Here is a 17996-nt window from a genome sequence, read left to right on the forward strand (position 1 = left end):
CTGAAACAGAGCCCACAGAGATTTCCAATGGAAGTTAAAAGCCTAGAGGAAAGTGTGAGCCCATAGCTGTACTAGAAGGACAAGAGTTTCTACTGTGGGACAACAAAAGAAAAAAGTAAACCCATTCTAGGCATCATAGGAGGAAAAAAGTAGCAGTCCAGACTAGGGGGAACTAGTGTGGGATTTTTTTTTTCTTTTTAAAGAATTTTTTCATCCCTTTGTTTTCCCCATAACTACAGGAAAACAAAGATGGTTCATATAAAGCATCAGCAGCATATTCTAGGAATGAACCTGGTAGGAGACAGCCTGCTTGAGTCTCTAATGAGAAGCAACTGATCCTTCTTAATCTCTGAAGTTAATTGCTATATATTCTACTGCTTAACCACTACGTTTCTTACCTCATATTTATTAGGTGCAATGAAGTTCAACGTCTCATCTGGATCGTATAATATGGAGAAGGCCAATTCTAACACTTCCTAAATGGAAAAGAATGTTTCACTCACCAGCTGAACAGAACATTACAGCACCTTCTGCCTGCCACCCCGAGAGAGCTGCCTTGCTGCAGCTCAGTACACTTTCTCACACTGGTATTGTGAGCAATTCTGAAGAGATTACAGCACAATCATGCTTACAGCCCCTTGCAGTCACAAAAGAACACTAGGAAAGGGCTCAGACAGGAGATGGGGTTTGTACACAACACACTGGCAGTGGGGGAGATCATTCACTCTTGTTGCTTGCTTTCAATCTCAAACACTACAGCATTAGATACTAATGACAATGAAAAGGGAGCACTTGCCTTATTCTGTTTCAGTGCACTTTTCTCCTTCATGTGTGGACAATCCTTCCCTGTGACAATGGCTTTGATGTCTGCAACTGGAACTAACAGTGAAAAAGTAAAACTTCCAAACAAACAATCCTAACCAGGAAAATAGAGAACTTCGTTTTGTCTTTGCAACTGAAAACTGTTTGGTTTTTTAGCTTATTAGTGCAGTTTTCCAAAACACATTACCAGTAAGACATCCCTGCAGCTGGCTTTTAAAACAGTAATTCCAAGATTTGAAGAATTTGGGCAAGGACCAAAAGTTGGTATCTCCTTAGTCAGGGCTTCAGCCTGGTGTCTTTCATCTTTAGCTAGGATTATATTCAGCCTCTAGACAGCAGAGCACAGAAGAGTGCACAGCCTGTAATCAGGACTTACTTTTTTCTTGTAAAGATTCAAAGGTCACTTCCCCCTGGGCATTATCTTCCAGGTCTCCATAGTGTAGCACCTTGTGATTCAGAGCCAGGCGACAATACCAGAATCTTTCTGGAACACACACCAAGGGTAAGCTGAGCAAGATCATTCACATAAGGTCTCACAGCCACTATGTTACAGCCTCTCCACCCAATCCATCTGCTTGCCCAGCCCCTCAGCACAGCTTCTTATTAATGAGGAGATGGCTGTATTCTTAGAAATGCACATTTGTGCCATCCCAAACTACTGGCTGATATGGACAGCCAAGTAACCAGCTTTTCTTTCTGGCAACATGCCTCCTGACAGATTAATTAATTAGATCTTTTTTGCTACAGTTCTTCACATGACAAAATACAGTAGACACTGTCCCCTTACCTTGTCTTCTGCGATTTCCAATTTTCCTGAAGCTACTTCCCTCACAAAGCCTGTTCAGGCGCTGCTGCTTTATCAGCTCCAAGATCTCAGGTTGGATTTTCTCTCTCAGCTCCCTGGCAATCAAATATGGAAGAGTAAGCAGAAAATGGAGATAACGGCAGGGATAGAAGGCAACAGTTTTTGTTAAGCACATACACAATAGGTGGAGACTGGAAGTCATCTTGGCTCATTCTCTCAGACTGGCGTAGCCGCAGAATCTCAGAATAGCTCAGGCTGCGCAGTTTGCTCTTGAACTGGTCCAAGGAGTTTGGTTTAGAGGGCAGAGCCCTTGTGATCTGTTCCCTGACAACCTGCATAACCTAAAGAGGTGGGACAGGAAGAAAAACAAGTCATGTTCTTGTTGGCAGCAGAGTATCAAGGGACAGCTCAGTGGCAGCAAAGAACTAACATGGCATAACCAGGGCCAGGAGTATCAGGATACTCCTGACTTTGAAGATCCAGAAGAATCAAGAAGGACTTCAGGGCATTCCAAATAAAAGTCATCCTCCCTTACAGCCCATACCAATGCCCTGTCGCATCTTTTGCACCCTACTCCTTAACCAAATGTACAGGCTGAGTGAACATATGCTGATCTGCAAAAGATTTTACAGAAATATCTCTTCTCCACCCTGACCTTATTAAAATCTTCTGCTGTCGCCCTCATTTCTTTCCAGGTCTTGTTCAACAGCTGGATACAGATGGCAAACAGTTCCTCAAATGCACGGTCATGGGTGAAAAACATGGGGTGATAGTCATTCCTGCCTTCATTGGCTTCAGAAAGAAACAAACCACAGCCATGTGAGCATATTGGACACAAGGCACTAGGAGTAACTAAAGTCCACTACAGTGACAGACAACTGATGGTGTGCAATAGTATTTACTCCAAAAGATTAAGACAGTTCAATACTTTGTCACCCCATAGATAGTTTATTGACAACAGCAATTACCCCCATACTTCATGCAAACCTCTGACTCATGCCCTTTTCATCCTGGTCCCCCAAAATAACTGCTTGCAGTGTTTCCACCTCTGGTGGAATTTCTTACAGTGGTTAATTTTCTCAGAATGCTGTTTTGAAACTGTCAGAGCTAACAAACTTTTCCCAAGTTCATGGTGGTTTCAAGACTATTTTTTTTTAATAGAGCACCCTTCTGAAGTTCTGAGAAGCTGAAGCTTTTTGCATGTATCAGTTTTTCAGGAGAACCAGAGTGCATACACCAAAATTGCTTACTTTATTTTGATCATGGTATTATCAGTCAGACATCAACTGTGCTAACTCCAAGCTTGTCCTTTCCTTACATGGCAGAAGTGAGATCAAGGTACAAATGCTTGTGAATATTAGTTTCTAGAAGCATCAGCCCAGCAGCCTGTGAAGCTGGGTAATGAATGAATGGTACTTACGGAGTTCCCCAACTTGCAGGATCTCACAAAGCATCCTGGTGAGCTCAATGGCACTGCGCCCAAAGGGACACTCATGTTTATCTTCTCGGCTGCTGTTCTCCAGAACAATCTATAAGAACAGGATGTCACACACACTAAGAAGAGCTGCTGAGGTGCTGGCATCTGTAAAAATCAGCAGCTTCACGTACCCTGATATAGGTGTCCTGATGAAATTTGGCCAAGTAAAGCATGTTGTCCAATGCCAGCATCCCAGGAGGAGTCTGTGTAAAATCCATGGCTGGATTGATGTGATTCTGTGAAAAGAGTGTGTAGAAAGAATCCAAACAAATTAGCTCAAAGGAATTGTGTGAGAACCTTTTCTGAATGAATTTTCAACCACCCGTCCATCAGGCACTCCCTCGCATCTATCCAAGACATAACCCTGAACACCTGCTGACAATGCTATCTGAACTTTCTATAGGAGAGATGATTCCAAGTCCTTCATAGCACTGGTGCATATGGTAGGAAATACCTCCAGAGAATGCCTAATGAACCCTTGCATTTAACCCATCAGCAAGTTCATAACGATCTTCCCCAGGAGTGTGAGTGAAACTGAATCTCTAAACTCAGATCCTAAGTAAGGCAAAGGAAACAGCTATTTCTGTTCCTTATTTCCCCACAACTCCCATGGAGATTGCTCAGATTGCCCTGACAAGGTTTACAGTCTAGATGCATACAGTGAATCCCAGCATCTTGTAGTCCTTGGTGTACATGGCTTTGCGTTTCTCTGTTCCGCTGCCAGGAACGGTGTTGCTGTCAGACTCTGCATCAAATGCAATTCTTCTCAACTCAAATATGATGTCTCTCTGTGCCTGAAGGGCAGAAAGCAGGGAAATGGTGACGTGATCAATCACTGCAGCAGTATTTTCAATATTGCACACTCCTGCATCTCTCCTCAGAGCTCATACGATGAACACAGAGAGATGCCAAAGGTCATTAGCACTATGCACACAAAGAGGCAATCCATTTCAAAATGGCAAGTTTCAGTACAGTGGGTAATGCAAAATATTTGTTTGCACTTTTCTTTAACTGCAAGTTTAGTTACAGGCAATTTCTAGGCATTCAGGTAATGCTATGGCATTTCTCCTTAAAAACTGTAATACAGCTGAGTAACAGACACCTGAAAAATGCCTAGTTTTCCTCCTATACTGCAAGCAAATGGATAAAATGATGTGCCTGCCATAGAGGTAAAGTAACCAGTTTGACAGCTGGTCAAGAAAGGAGTATATGGCTTTCAGTGCCCACTTACATCTCAAAGTCCCACAGAATGCAGCAGGATGGTCATGAGCATATCCTAATCTCAAGGTTGACAATGTGAAGGGCGAGTTTGAAACTTTATGTACCATGCACTGCAAATGCCATAGTGCTAGGGAGCCCAGGAATGAGGCCCCTTGTACATCCTATTATATCAGATCTTACTCAGCTCTAATAATGACCTGATCATTGGGATCCATCTTGGTCATCATTCTCTCTTCCAGGAGATTAAAGGTCAGGACCTGCAGGACGTAGAGCTGATGGGCCATTTCTGTTTTAATGGGGCGGTTTCCTCTGATCACATGCTGCAAAATAAAGGAGAGGGTAGAAATCAAGAGAATGCAAATAAAAGCTGAAATATTAACCCTAGGCATATGCCAGACTGCATGTGCATCTCTCTATACGAACATTCAGTTGTTTAACCTCCATATCCCACCATAAGCATAATTATAATGCTCTGTAAGAGCAGAAAGCAGCATCCTGGTAACTCCCTTTTGAATAAGCTTTACCTTTGAAAGAGTCACTTTTCTGCAAGTGCCCTGAGGGCAGTAGAATTTACACTATACACAAGTGAAACCTCCATTGAAAGGGCATTAGGAAGCACTTTGTCATTCTAGACATACTTACATTTAGGATTATAGACCTCAGGTGCTTCTGGGCAAATGCATTAGCCATTTCCTGTTGTGGAATTTAAAGATGAAATAACATGAGTGAAATATAAACAAAAAGCCCACACTGTGCAGAAAGGAGAAAATAGAAGAAACCTATGAATTGGAGATAGCATTGGCACACAACAAAGTGCTGTTCTACAGACTGTCAATTTAACAGAGCACCTCATAGATGGCTCCCCTACAGAACATCACTAGTGTGGAGAAAGCCACTAGCAGAGTCAAAGCACAGAAGCAAATTTAGCTTAATGTTAGACATCAAATGGTACTTCACTGTTAGGAGATATGGCAGCAGGGAGCACACTGTGCATTGCCCAGGAAAAATCTGCCATCTCCAAGAGCTTCCTCCAGTTAGCATTTCACAGCTTACACCAAGGGAAACACCCAAGATAACAAGAGCTATGGGATGCAGGTTTCAGGTCTCCTGCCTCTCAAAAACTCTCCCTCTGAAATTGATTTCCTTTGTCCAGTTTCTAAAGAGATGATCAGAAGTCAGCTTGAGGACAATTTGCAGAAGCATTTCAATTTACAAAAATACAGGCTAATAATTTTCATGCTTAGAGGAAAGATTTCAGTTTCCCTCTTGACTGCATGGCTTCCTTCTCTAGATGAGGAAGGTTTCCCAAACATCAAGTCATGATGACAAACAGTCACAGCAGATGCAAGATGCCTTCAGTTCCAGCAACAGTTACACATTCATCTGCAAAAACCTAACCTGTGCTTTCCTTGGAAATTGTGAAGAGGCACTTTCTAACATAGCAGTGACCTCATCACCCCTGCCAGGAGAATGGCACAAGTGCTAATGTCAAGGTGAGTATCATGAGTTTGCTGCTACAAGCAAAATCTTTTGCATAAGAAAAATCTGTTGGGCATTTTATCATCTGGAAGAAGTCCAAAAGAACTGACAGTCTGAGATCTCTCTTCACATTCCTGTGCGGTGCAGATTGAGAATTGGGAGCAGATGTGGAGTCTCAGACAATTGCACTCAATCAGCTGTACATTCTGAGCAATCTAAGACTTTCCAACTGCTCCTATCAACATCACTCTTGACAGAGCAAGAAGTCTGCTAAAATGTATGCATTAACCTTGTTCAGAATTCCTATTACCACTTTTGATCCAGACAGAAACCTCCTGAACCAAGACAGTGACTGACAGCCAAGCTGTAATGGCTGCAAGGTCAGCAGGGCTCATCTTACAATCAAAGTGAGTCAGTGCTTGAGTGGAAGGTATCTAAGGAGCATCTAGATGAAGTAGGAGGCGCTTTCAGAGAGAACACACTGCCCTCTGAGTCATTATTTTCTACTACTATTTGTGAGATGTAGTACTGAGAATAGGACAAGGCTCTGTTGTTAGGATTTGCTCATGCACGCCACACAAAGAATCCTTTCTCTGAAGGAATTGGTTTGTACGTGGGATGGAGTTAACAGGTGACTGAAGCAGATAAAAAGTGGGAAGGACAAAGACAATTAAACAATTCTAAACAGCATAGAACGAAGCATCAACACACATATAGTCTAACCACTGCTAAGGGATCTATGCTCTGCTGAGAGTCCAGTAAGGCCCACTTGGCTGCTTGATGGCCACAGAAACACAAAATGATTTATGCTGAAAGGGATGTTTTGAGATCACCTAGTCCAACTCTGCTGTTTCAAGCAACATCAGACAGACCTGGCTGCCCAGGACTGTGTCCAGTCAGGTTTTTAATATCTCCACTGATGGAGACTACAAAATCTCTCTGGGTAACCTGTTCCAGTGTTTGACCCCATCATATTTATGTTGTGAGGGTGTGCACATTCCACGTGGAATTTCCTGGGTTTTAAACAGTGCCCCCTGCCTCTTGTGCTGTCAGTAGGCAAAGCTGAGAGGAGTCAGACTCCCTCTTTTTATTCCCTTCCATAAGATATTTAAACACATAAAACCTCCCTGAGTCTTCTCTTCTTAAGGCTGAGCAATCCCAAATCTCTCAGGCTCTACTCATATGAAGATACTCGAAGTCCCTTAGACAACTCCATGGCTCTTTGTGGTCATTTGGATTGTATTCAAGGGAGGGGATAAAAGTGAAAAATCCCTTGGAATTTTGTTTGCTATGAAGTCTACTATCTTTGCTGCATTACCAACATAGGAGTATGATTTTTCTTATTTTCATCTATTAAGCATATCCATTAATTTTAGAAATTATGTAACATTTGTTGAGATGGCCATTTCCACTCTGAAGGTGCTGCATCCTCGAAAAAAGTGGAACATTCTCTGTGCCATGCAGAAAACTAAAAAACCTTCCAGTATCTCAATACAGAAGGTTTCAAATCAACCTATTAACAAGAATGGTGATTTCCCTAGAGTGAGCAGAGGGCAAAAAACATTCTTACACTACAATTACCATAAGGGAGAAGTCACAAATTAGGCAGAATTTATGCTCTAGTCCCCAGTCAGCATCAAGTTTTGTGACTGCTCTTCACAGACAAACAGCTCTATCTTTAGAAGGATGCAGCTGGATATGAAACTCTCATTAGCTCAAGTGAGATTTGGGCTATAAACTCATGCTGCAGTAAGTTTAAGGAGATTCAGATTGCTACAGGACTTGTTCCAGTTTTACAATTGGTTCACCTGGTCATTCTTGCAGTATCAGTTTCCTTTTATGACCATCTGTATGACCTTGTGTGCACAGAAAGCCATTCAGGGCTTCTCCTGCTACTGATTCTTCTCCCCTCCAGAGCCTGAGTGCATCCCCAGGAGTCCTCCCACCCTTCTCCTTAGGTTCATCCACTCTCTGAGGCTGTGGGCATCATCCCTGGGATACAAGGAGGCACAGCTAGAGAAGAGCTACCATGCCTACAGTCCCCTACATGACCAGCCCCCAGGCTTGAGTTACTTACAGTGATGGGCAGGTCTAGTGGGTTAAGCAGCTTGTCCTGCTGGCAGAAAGCAAAAAAAGGCACAAAGAGAAGCAGACAGGGTTTAGCTTGGAGTCCAGGAATAAGGCACAAACAGGGCACTAGAGAAGAAAGGCTTAACACAGCAAAGCTACACAATACACACATATGCACATCTTGCAGGTAGCTGAGATCTTGGGAGCTTCCTCAGAGCAGGGCAGTGTTTAATTTCCTTTTTGGGGGGGAGGGAGGTGGGTGTTTTTTTATTAAGTACATACAGCCCCAAGGAGTCTACCCAGCCTACCTCTCCCATACACAATTAACTTTAAAAAACTTCCCAGGCTGTCTGCAGGATTACTTTCTGGCTCTGAAGGTCTTTCAGAATCCTCTCTGAGCATGTCCTAGATATAGATGTGTGCTCCAGGACACATTATTAATGGGATGGTACTTTTTCTCCTCTGTTGCCATACTGAAACAGGCACTTAAGTTCTTGGCAAGGTCTGAGGTCTACCTTGCCCAGACAATACGATTTCTGAGGCATAAAAAGCCAGGCAGCAACCATCACTCAGGTTTAAAGTCAAAAGGCAAGAACAAACCTGTCTCTTGTCCTCAGGTGCCTTCAGGAAGAGGGCATTGATCAAGGCAATGGCATATGTCTGAATCTCTTGGTTTGAGCTGCAGAAACAAAAAAGGGAGGCTTGTAAGGCAACAGGCAGTACAGAACATTACAGCTTGCTGCTTTACCTGCACCATGAGAACACTGACTACAGCAGTTGTGCATTTTCAACAGACAAGGAGGACTCCTGTAACCCATCAAAAGGCTTGCAAAAACCTGACAGAGATTTGTGACTGACAGGTCCATTACCCAGAAGACAGAGCAGACTGCAGCCCAGCACCACCACAGTTTGTTTCCAGGGCTGAAACTATCTCTGTAAAATATGGTTATGGTACAGTCTGCTACATGGATACAGCTTGGAACTTGCATGGAGCAAGTTATTTTTCTCCCCTACGCCAATGGAAGCCACCAAAATTAAATGGAACTAAGGGGAAAGAATGCTTCACTGCAGAACTTCTTCAGGTAAAGGGTGCTTAGCCCCTTCCTAGGTCACACAGAGCATGTGGATATACTTGTCAAGTTCCAAACAGCACAAAACTAAGCTTCTCAATACCAATGATATTCTTTTGTCCTCCTCCCGATATTCTGTCAAATGCAGGTTTGTTTCCTGCAATACTCTGACTCCTCCTGGGGGTAGACCTTGGCTGTCAAGTCACTCTATCTCTCAGCCCGACCCAGAGCACTCCTGGATCAAGCTCTTCTGATGAACAGAAGTCCAGTGTATCACCTAAATGAGTATCTGTGCATGAATATACTTATTTTTAAAACTATTTTTATTTATTTAACTATACATGTAGACATAAAAGATCTTTTATAAAAGATCTAAAGCAAATACTTCTTTTAGCTTAAATACCTATGTTCCTCAATTTGATATATCTCTGGGTAACAACCATATTCTTTCTTCTATTGCTCCCTTCCAAATCTTTTTCATTTTGGTCAATCTGCTGTACTTCAAACATGTAAATCTCCATGCACCATCCTAGGTTCTCCATGGGGCTCCAAGCTGCATAGGTCTCTGAAGTCTGTCATTCACTTTTGCTCTCCTTTTCAGGGTTTGTTGCTCTTTTCACCACACTGCTTGCTCTTTGACAAAGCAGAATAATTTTTTAGGTTAGTTTCTCCTCTTCTAACTCATCTCCTTTGGACTTGTTTCCATGGTCATGTTCTTCCAGAACATATCCTCTGTTATGAACTGTTCCCTCCTGATGGCCTTGCCAAGAAAACCACCAGCAAATCCTGACTCACCCTCCCCCTTCCCTTCCAAAATATTCCCTGCATGGATGCTTTCTTAAGTGACCATTTGTGTTCTGGAAGCACTTAAGCACACAAGTTTATGTCTTGAACAAAGATAATTTGCTTAAAAAATCTGCACAAGTGTGTTCAATGTTAGGACCAAATCTGTGTTTGACTAAACCAGATATCATAAAGCTGAAAGAACATATACTCTTTGCAGAACAAAGCTGCTGGGGTATTCAGGAGAACTTGTTTAGCTTTCTGTTAACCAAATTCAAATGTATAAACATTCCAAGCACGCAATGACATTGATGCAACACTTTGTTTGCACTACAATTTGGTTAAACTACTGATCACTGATTGAAGAGCATCAATCACATTCACAAATAGTGCTTTTCCATACATTCAGAATGAAAAGGCTTGAGAAAAAACCCAACCTGTTCAAAGCTCTAACAACTACATGCAGCATTTTTATAATGAAGAGTAGAACTGACCTAGACAAACAGCCCTAAGAGACAGAAATTAATTTGCCAGTTTGTCTGGAAAGGGAGGAAGAAAATGAAGGGAATTTTTAATCCCTTCAAGCAAGAAAGGCAATTGTTTTCTTCTTTAGTATGCAGGACAAAACCCAGAAGATGATGAGCTCTTAGATTCTAGTGGAGACAATTTAAAGAGGGGTAAAAGTGACAGACAGCTGGATGCAAAACCTTTGGGAAGTTGTTGTAGTGAAATGCAGGTTTGGTCCTAGCACTGAATACACTTGGGCAGTTATTTAAAGCTAAATATCTTTGTTCAACACTCATGTGCCCAAGTTCTTCCAGAACACAGAACATATTTTTCTAGGATCTCACTTTTCAAAAAAATCCATTAGAAATCTTAAACTTCAAGTCAGTTGTCATATTGGTAATGCTTAAAAAAATACAATCTTTAAGTGTTCCAAATGTAAGAGGATATATTTTTAAATAAACAAGTAGTCATAAAATTGGTATAAATCCCTCCATTGCTGGGTGGACACTCACACTTGCAGGTGGGAAATGAGCTGCCCCACAGTGATCTCCTCTGCAATCTTCTGGTACAGAGTCTGGCTATTGAGCACCATGCTCTCCAGGATGGCCAGGGAGCGCTGCAGGATGGACACGTCCACCATGGGCTGGCTCACGTACCCTGCAATCTGAGCACACACCAAGTCAGCTGCTGCCAGCCAGGACACCTTGTGGGGAGTGAGGGCTCACAGAAGGCGTGCACTGTGCTCTCAGACAGTACTCAGCTTCTCAGAGTCTTGTACTCTTCCTGGGAGATGCATTAAAGCATGAAAAGAAATAATATCCACTCACCCCCTCCACCCAAACTCACCTGTTTGATGAAGGTTATTGAGACCATGTCCCAGGAGACAATACCGTGGTCCATGAGCTCCAAGAAGGCAGTCAGGGTGAAAGCCAGCATCTCACTATAACTGAGAAATTGAAGAATTCAGTTACAAGAGATCTGCTGGCAAGAAAAAAAAGCCTGCTCAAGCTGGATAAGAGAAAAATGTCACCACGTTCTTCTAATAGCACAGTGTGGCACCTGAGGGAGCAATAAGGTATATGCATTCATGCAGATAATTTTACTGCTTTGTAGAAAGATATTTTATTTTTCCTGGTTACAAGCACAAATTAAAATTAGCAGCAGTAAGTCCCTAGTCCTGCCACCAGAGACTCACAATCACCAGGATCAGTACTTGTCTACTCAAAGGAGCAAACACGTTTCCACATCAGAAAAAAAAATAAGGGAAGTTAATTGTCCTCAAAATATTGGGACCTGACTTGAAATAAAATAAAGGCACAGCATGAGTTCTTGGAAAATTTAATACACAACCACAAGACAGAAAGATAAAAGAGACTGAAGGGAAGACTGCAAAAAAAGCCAAAAATATATTAGTTGCTAATATATAAGAAGAGCTATAAATGTTATTACAGTAAGTTATCAAGACTTCAAAAGTACTTCCAATGAAATATAACAACTGCAACAGAAAATCTAACTGAATTATTTGTACCATAGTTCACTGTGTATCATGGCTGTCTCCTCTTCTGCCTCGTGAGGTTTAGCAAATGACTGGAAAGATTTTGTCTCCACAGATCAGCATTTGCTCTAAGGTTGTGAAATTGCTTAATGCCACTTCAGCAAGCAAAATGAGCCCCTTATTTAAGGCCTTCTCCCAGAGTCCTGGAATAAAGGAAACTTACTGGGATAGAAGCTTGGTGCCACTCTCCACCAGCCGTGTCAGCACTGTAATCCCTTCCATGTTGATGAACTCTGTGGCAAAGGTGACGTCTGCTGAAAGTTTGGCCAATTCCTTCATGGCATCCAGCCTGGCTTCCATGCTGTGGGACTGGATCCTCTCCATCAGCTGGCGAGCTGCCCTGGACTGGCAGGAAAGAGGGATGGTGCCAGTTACAGAGCAGGCACCTGCAGGCTGAGTCCTGCCAGCATCAGCATTCTGTCAGAAGCCCATGGGTGGGCAGGGAGAGCAGAGCCAGGCTAGAGATAGCAGCAAAGTCACATTCAGTAGCTGCAGTCAGCAAGTCTAAGACAGACTAAAAAAAGGCTTCTCTCAGCAACAGTTGCAGCCAAGCAGGAGGTGAGTAAAATGCTGGTTAGCATGTTAGAGCAAATGCCTGTTTTTCTCCTCGCTGAGGTGAGTGGAGGTGGGTATAAAAATATGGAGCAACACCATTAAAGAAATACAATATTGATAAAAAGTCTCACAGATTCAAAGAGAAGCATGATCTCATTTTGTGTATCCACAAGACATTCTGTAAGATTTCTCAGACACAGATCATTATATCCTCTTAATTCCCTTTTGCCCAAGTACCTTCTCCCAGTCCTCCTCACCCTCAGTTCTATGCCAAGACATTTGCACAAAAAAAGGTTTAAGAATTTAAATAAAAAGAAAGCTGCAAAAGATGACTATTGAAGGCACAGTAGCAATAATTCAGCAAAAACAACGCCCTCTTCATCAAACTTGTCTCTATTTTAATTTTTTGCATTCAGCTGCTGGAACTGTTGCTTTCTAACTGACCATCCTAAATGCACTCACATTGTGAATACATTTGTCAGTGTTTCACTGCATCCTAATCTAGGAGATGCACTAAAACTGTAGACTGGATTTATTGACAGGAAGTCCTATAAAAGGGCAGAGCATCCAAAGGAAAGACACACACCACAGGCAGGAGGGAAAACAAAGAGTGTGTGCCTCACTGTGTGGAAGGGCCCACAACAAAGGTACCCACCCTGCAATTTGGGGAGAAGGAGAAAGAAAAGCCCAGAGGTAAGAAACAACCTGCCACCCATGGAGAGTTACTGAGAAAGAGGGAGATGAGGAAGCATTTACCGGGGACACTGCCAGCTGGAGGATGGTTCCATTCTTGATGTCACAGCGAGTCTGGAAAGAAAACTCAAACTCAAACTGTGGAAAAGTGGAGGGGAAATAACCCAGCTGGATCCACAGTGCACATCTGTATGCACAGTAAAGGGGCTTCTATGCCACACAACCCTACTGAGGGTACTGAATTTGAGTGCCTGAGTCCCCACACCCAGGCATGCAAAGGGAGCAATGCTGAGCTCTGTTGAATGGCACCATTTGAATCTGAATCTCCCTGAGAGCAGAGATGCTGCTCCTCAAGGATTAGTGCAGTATTGTTCCAGGACTGTAGTCCAAGACATTCTGGCCTCTCAGCCAGGGAATCAGCAAACTGCTGCCTCTCACACTGACCTGCTCTGTGATGTACAGCTGAGGACCATCAGCATAACGCAGCGTGTAGTACTCAGGGTTTGGCAACGACCACCTGGCAGAGGAAGAAGAAGGATACATTAAGCATCTTTGTCCTCTTTCTTCTAGCTGTCCATTAGGAAACGGAACTTGATCCCAGCAAGTTGCAAAAGAACTTTCAAGCAAAGCTTTAGCAGGGGAAATCAGGTCTCCCGAAGAGGAGAGAAAACTCCTCTTGAGGACAATGTGGGACTTCAGTCTATTCTAAATCAACTCTGTGGAACACCTGAACAAGCCTACACTTCAAGAACAGCAGGATGGGCCAATCCTCAGAGAAACTGACCCTAAGGCATACAAATGCACACACTAAGAGTTGGAATAAAAATGGAAGGCCCCCATTTCCAGGATCCTTTTCTTCACAATTCAAACCCCAGCCCGTTCCATGGCCAAAACCAGCAGCAGGCAGCATGGACTGTGCTAGCAGCACATTAACAAGCAGCAGACTTCCACAGTAACCCAACAAGACTTGTCAGCAGGACAGACTTTCTCCACAAGGATTCCCAGAGAACTACTCACCCATCACAGACCTCCTTGATGATGGATGCAAGAGGCCTTTTCTAGAACAGAAAGAGAGTCCTCAGTAGCCGTGTTCCTCTCAACCAGAAAGGAATACTGCCCATTTCTATGCTTCCCACATTCCAGTATCAACGCTGGGGTGCCTTTCCTCCCCCATCTGGTTACCAGGTCTCACCTGATCTATTTCCAGCAGCTGGGCATTGGCACCTGGCCACTCAACAGCCACTTTCACAATGTCTGAAGGTGGTGGCATTGCTCCAGACTCCTCCAGGTGCCCTTACAACAGCATACACCTCCACACCTGTTAAGAGAAAGGATAGTGAGCATCTTTCTCTGAAAGCTATTTCACTTGCTACACTGGATCACACCTTTGCCACCAAGCTTTGAAACACCTAAGCTCAGCCTTATGGTTTCCTGGGCCTGACAGGGACAAATCAGCCATTATTAGCAGAGATCAAGGCCTCACACAAACAGCATGTTGTGAAATTGCATGCCCAGCTTCATCATCTGAGAAATACTTCTGAGAGCTTGTTGGGGCACTCACAAGGAGGGTCAGTGATCAGCAAAGCCCCATCAGCCACCCACTGTCTGTACTGGCAGCTCAGGCTGCAGGACTACTAAAGCAGCAGCTCCCTAGGCTCAGCTGTAGGTGAGAGCAGGAACAGACTGCCCAGGCAGCCTCCCTCCCATGGGCTCATGTTTACTCATGCCCAATCCAAATTTCTTAGACAACTTGATCCACTCAGGATACCCAAACAGGCTCTTAGGCAAAGCAGCAGCAGCTAACTTTATCCTATACCCTTCCTGTAACATCATAAATCCAAAACATGAGCATCCATCACAGAAAATAAGGTAACTCAGCATTTGCTCTGGAAGTGTACCTTTCACTCTTTGATCTGCCTTTCAGAGCATAAGCTTGTCTTCAGGGTTTGGTCCCATTCAGTGGTTTCTGCCCAAAAAATTGGAGTATGTGACCTCCTGCACTCCTATGACTTGCTCCACTCCACCACCCTCCACCACCTGGAAAGTATCTGGCAAGCCAGATTCAGAATTTCATTATATTCTGGAAAACCAACCCCAATTCACAGAGATGGCTACAAGTCAGTACTCCTGGCCTTCTCTTTCTGTTTGAGCACCAATCCCAAGAGTGGCTTGTATTTTCTTAAAACTCATTAAATGACTGTAAGAGTAAACGCATCTCATTCAGAAAAGTGCCAGTCAAGTTAGGTTCAAAATAACATCTCCAACCTTTCAGATAAGCAGCAGACATTAGCTGACCTTGGAAAAACAGCAGACTCAGGGCACCAAATCAGGGCAATTACCAGTATCCAACCAGTACTCCCCAAAAAGCCCAATTTGTATGACACCCCCAGACCTGCAGGGTTTCCATGTATTAAATCTAGAAACAGGCAGTTCCCAAATGCTGTGTGATTTCCACTCACTGTTCTCCAGCAATTAAAGGCTATGATGGCCTAAACTGAAAGCCTGAGAAACAGCAGTCCTGTGCAGAAATCACACACTCAACATCCCCAGTAGCCAGCCTGTAATAACTGAACAGGTAATTACCACTCCCACAAGCAAGCCAAGTCACTGCCAGAAAATATCTAAATCTATTCAGTGTTCAAGACAAAACAAATACACAGTGTAGAGACAAGGCTCAAAGATTAGTCCCTGAGTATTAAAAACTGAATTTGCAACTTTTTCAACTAATTTACCCATGAGTAATTATGCATGAGTAATTAGCATCTAATTACCACTTTTCCCTTCAGCCTCTTGCAGTACAGTCATAGTCTTTTATTTGTATTGCAACTGACAAGTTGCTACTGAAAAGTACAAGGAAATACAACAATTTACATGCCAAAACAAAGATGTCCAGATTACTAGAGGTAGAAGCCTTTACAAATCTCTAACTTGTCTTTTCCCACTCAAAGAACATGCCTCATTCAGATAGGGAAGTGCCCATTAAAACAGAAATGCTGATATGAGGGGAAATCCTGCAGAAATCATAGAACATTTAGGTTGGAAAATACCCTTTAGGTCATGAAGTTCAACCATAAACATAACACTGCCAAGTCCACCACTAAATAATGTCCTTTATAACCATATAAATGTCCTATTTCTTTCCCGAAAAAGTACTGCAGAGGCACACAGCACCCAGAGGTCTGTGCACTCTACCTGCAGCTTCCCTGATATCCTCATCACCAAAACCAGGGACCAACCAAGTTGTATTGCACTACCTTGGTATCTCCAGAAACAAGCTCTCAGCTTCATACAAATTCAAAGTAACTCACTATGATATTTAACACTTATTTCTGCCTCAAATTTCTTCCATAAATGAGCACCCACTCATGACTGGCAACCATGCTACCTATTCCAATCAGTATTCAAGGCACAGCAAATACACAGTGAAAGAAACAGAGCTTCAAGACTCTGAAAAACATCTTCAAGGTATTTTTTTTTTTGCACAGCAGCACCACAGAGCAGACACCACAGGTATCTCCACCAAGGCAGAGATTTGAACACCAAGGTGACTAGGCTAAGGAGAACCCAGAGAAGCAGGAATTAAAAATTTAAAAAAGTACGAAACTTTTTAGAACAGTCTTGGTCAAACAATGCTTTGAAGCACCAACACAGATCGATAATTCAGCAGAAGCAGCTTTCCAGAAGAGGATGACTGGACCATGAATACAAAGGGTACTTCAGGTCAGCCTCTTAACATGAGGTTGTCTGCCAAAAGCATGCTTTGAAAAGATTTCACTGTGCATCTGCAGACAAGAGGGGTGTCAAGATGTTTGGTTTTACAATGGATATTTTGCAGTGCAACAGTGATAGAGCTGATAAAATTGTTGAGAAGCTCTTGTGAAGAAGTACAGATCATGATGTTGCGTCATTGTGTTTACCATTCAGTCACTTATGTGCATGCTCTCACAGCACATTCTTCCCAACAGCATGTAAACAATTCCTCACAGTTTGTACAGAGAGACAGAAGCCAAGCTAAAATCCATCAAAAATTAATTCAGTCTGCTTCTGCAGAGTGAGATCTGTCATGTAAAGCAGTGGTGCAGGGGTAGCTGCAGGGCAAGGAAAAATCAGCAGAGCCACTAAAAACACACTATTCAAAAGACTTCTGAGAAGCTGCAAGCTAAAACAACTACAGTATTTTAAGCAGAATTTCCCTATTCACAAACTCAATCTTCTTTTCATTACAGATAGAGAACAAAGCGTGCTGCACACAGAATGAAAATGAGGAGGATGAAAGAACATTCCCTGAAAAAGAAAAGCTGCCTGGTAGAATCCCCCAGTCAACAACCAAATAGCTGCAGCTTCTGAAACCTGTAGATGCAACAAAACACCCCCAGCAGTCCTCAGCAAGTCCCCAGATGGTACCAACTGGCCAAGCTAAAGTTGGCAGTGACGTTGGCACAGGGACTAATGGGACAGGTGGGCAGAGAAGACATTTCTTGGCCAAGCAGCATGAAAGGGTAGGAGATAGCAGAGTCCAGCCTGAAGACTATGCAGTTTTCTATGCTACCCCACACACTAAGCAATGAGAAACATCCCTGTCTAGATAAGCCAGAGAGGCAAATGGCTCAGATCTGCCTCTGGAATCCTATACTGCTCCAAATGCCTTCCGTGGCTGCACTTTGGCAGTAAAGCACTACGCCTATGGGCCCTGGAAATGCACATTTCAACACAGCACAGCAGAGACCGTCTCTTGGCAAAGACAGAAACTGATAGCAACAAGCAAAAAGAGAACTGCTTTATTATTTTCAATCAGTCAAGTGACTTCAAAGCCGCCAGCTAGGCGCCAACGCCTGAAGCTTGGCCCAAAACCCAGTTAAAGGAATTAAACAAGAATTTTTCTGCTAAATCCTGTCCGCGCTGTGCCTCGGCTCCCGAGGGAGCACCGGCCTCGCCTCTCTCTGTGTCTCCGAGGGCAGC

At 43.2% G+C, this 17996-nt stretch overlaps 1 protein-coding gene across 1 annotated transcript in view; it reads right to left on the reverse strand.

The window, feature by feature from the left end:
• Positions 1–14355, reverse strand: part of ELMO2 (engulfment and cell motility 2) — a 16032-nt gene extending 1677 nt beyond the window's left edge. The window contains exons 1-20 of the mRNA XM_031058069.1: positions 14230–14355; positions 14055–14095; positions 13482–13554; positions 13101–13151; positions 11953–12134; positions 11081–11180; positions 10747–10898; positions 8475–8553; positions 7882–7917; positions 4968–5018; positions 4523–4645; positions 3764–3898; positions 3236–3340; positions 3048–3156; positions 2283–2419; positions 1805–1968; positions 1610–1722; positions 1199–1306; positions 797–879; positions 399–476 (exon numbers count right to left, since the gene is read on the reverse strand). Of these exons, the coding sequence (XP_030913929.1) occupies positions 399–476; positions 797–879; positions 1199–1306; positions 1610–1722; positions 1805–1968; positions 2283–2419; positions 3048–3156; positions 3236–3340; positions 3764–3898; positions 4523–4645; positions 4968–5018; positions 7882–7917; positions 8475–8553; positions 10747–10898; positions 11081–11180; positions 11953–12134; positions 13101–13151; positions 13482–13554; positions 14055–14095; positions 14230–14307 (1998 nt within the window). The 5' untranslated portion in view covers positions 14308–14355. The remainder of the gene's footprint in view (positions 1–398; positions 477–796; positions 880–1198; positions 1307–1609; positions 1723–1804; positions 1969–2282; positions 2420–3047; positions 3157–3235; positions 3341–3763; positions 3899–4522; positions 4646–4967; positions 5019–7881; positions 7918–8474; positions 8554–10746; positions 10899–11080; positions 11181–11952; positions 12135–13100; positions 13152–13481; positions 13555–14054; positions 14096–14229) is intronic.
• Between the last annotated feature and the right edge of the window lie 3641 nt (positions 14356–17996).

This window comes from Geospiza fortis, unplaced genomic scaffold (assembly GCF_000277835.1).
Source record: "Geospiza fortis unplaced genomic scaffold, GeoFor_1.0 scaffold188, whole genome shotgun sequence".
Taxonomy (NCBI): Eukaryota; Metazoa; Chordata; class Aves; order Passeriformes; family Thraupidae; genus Geospiza; species Geospiza fortis.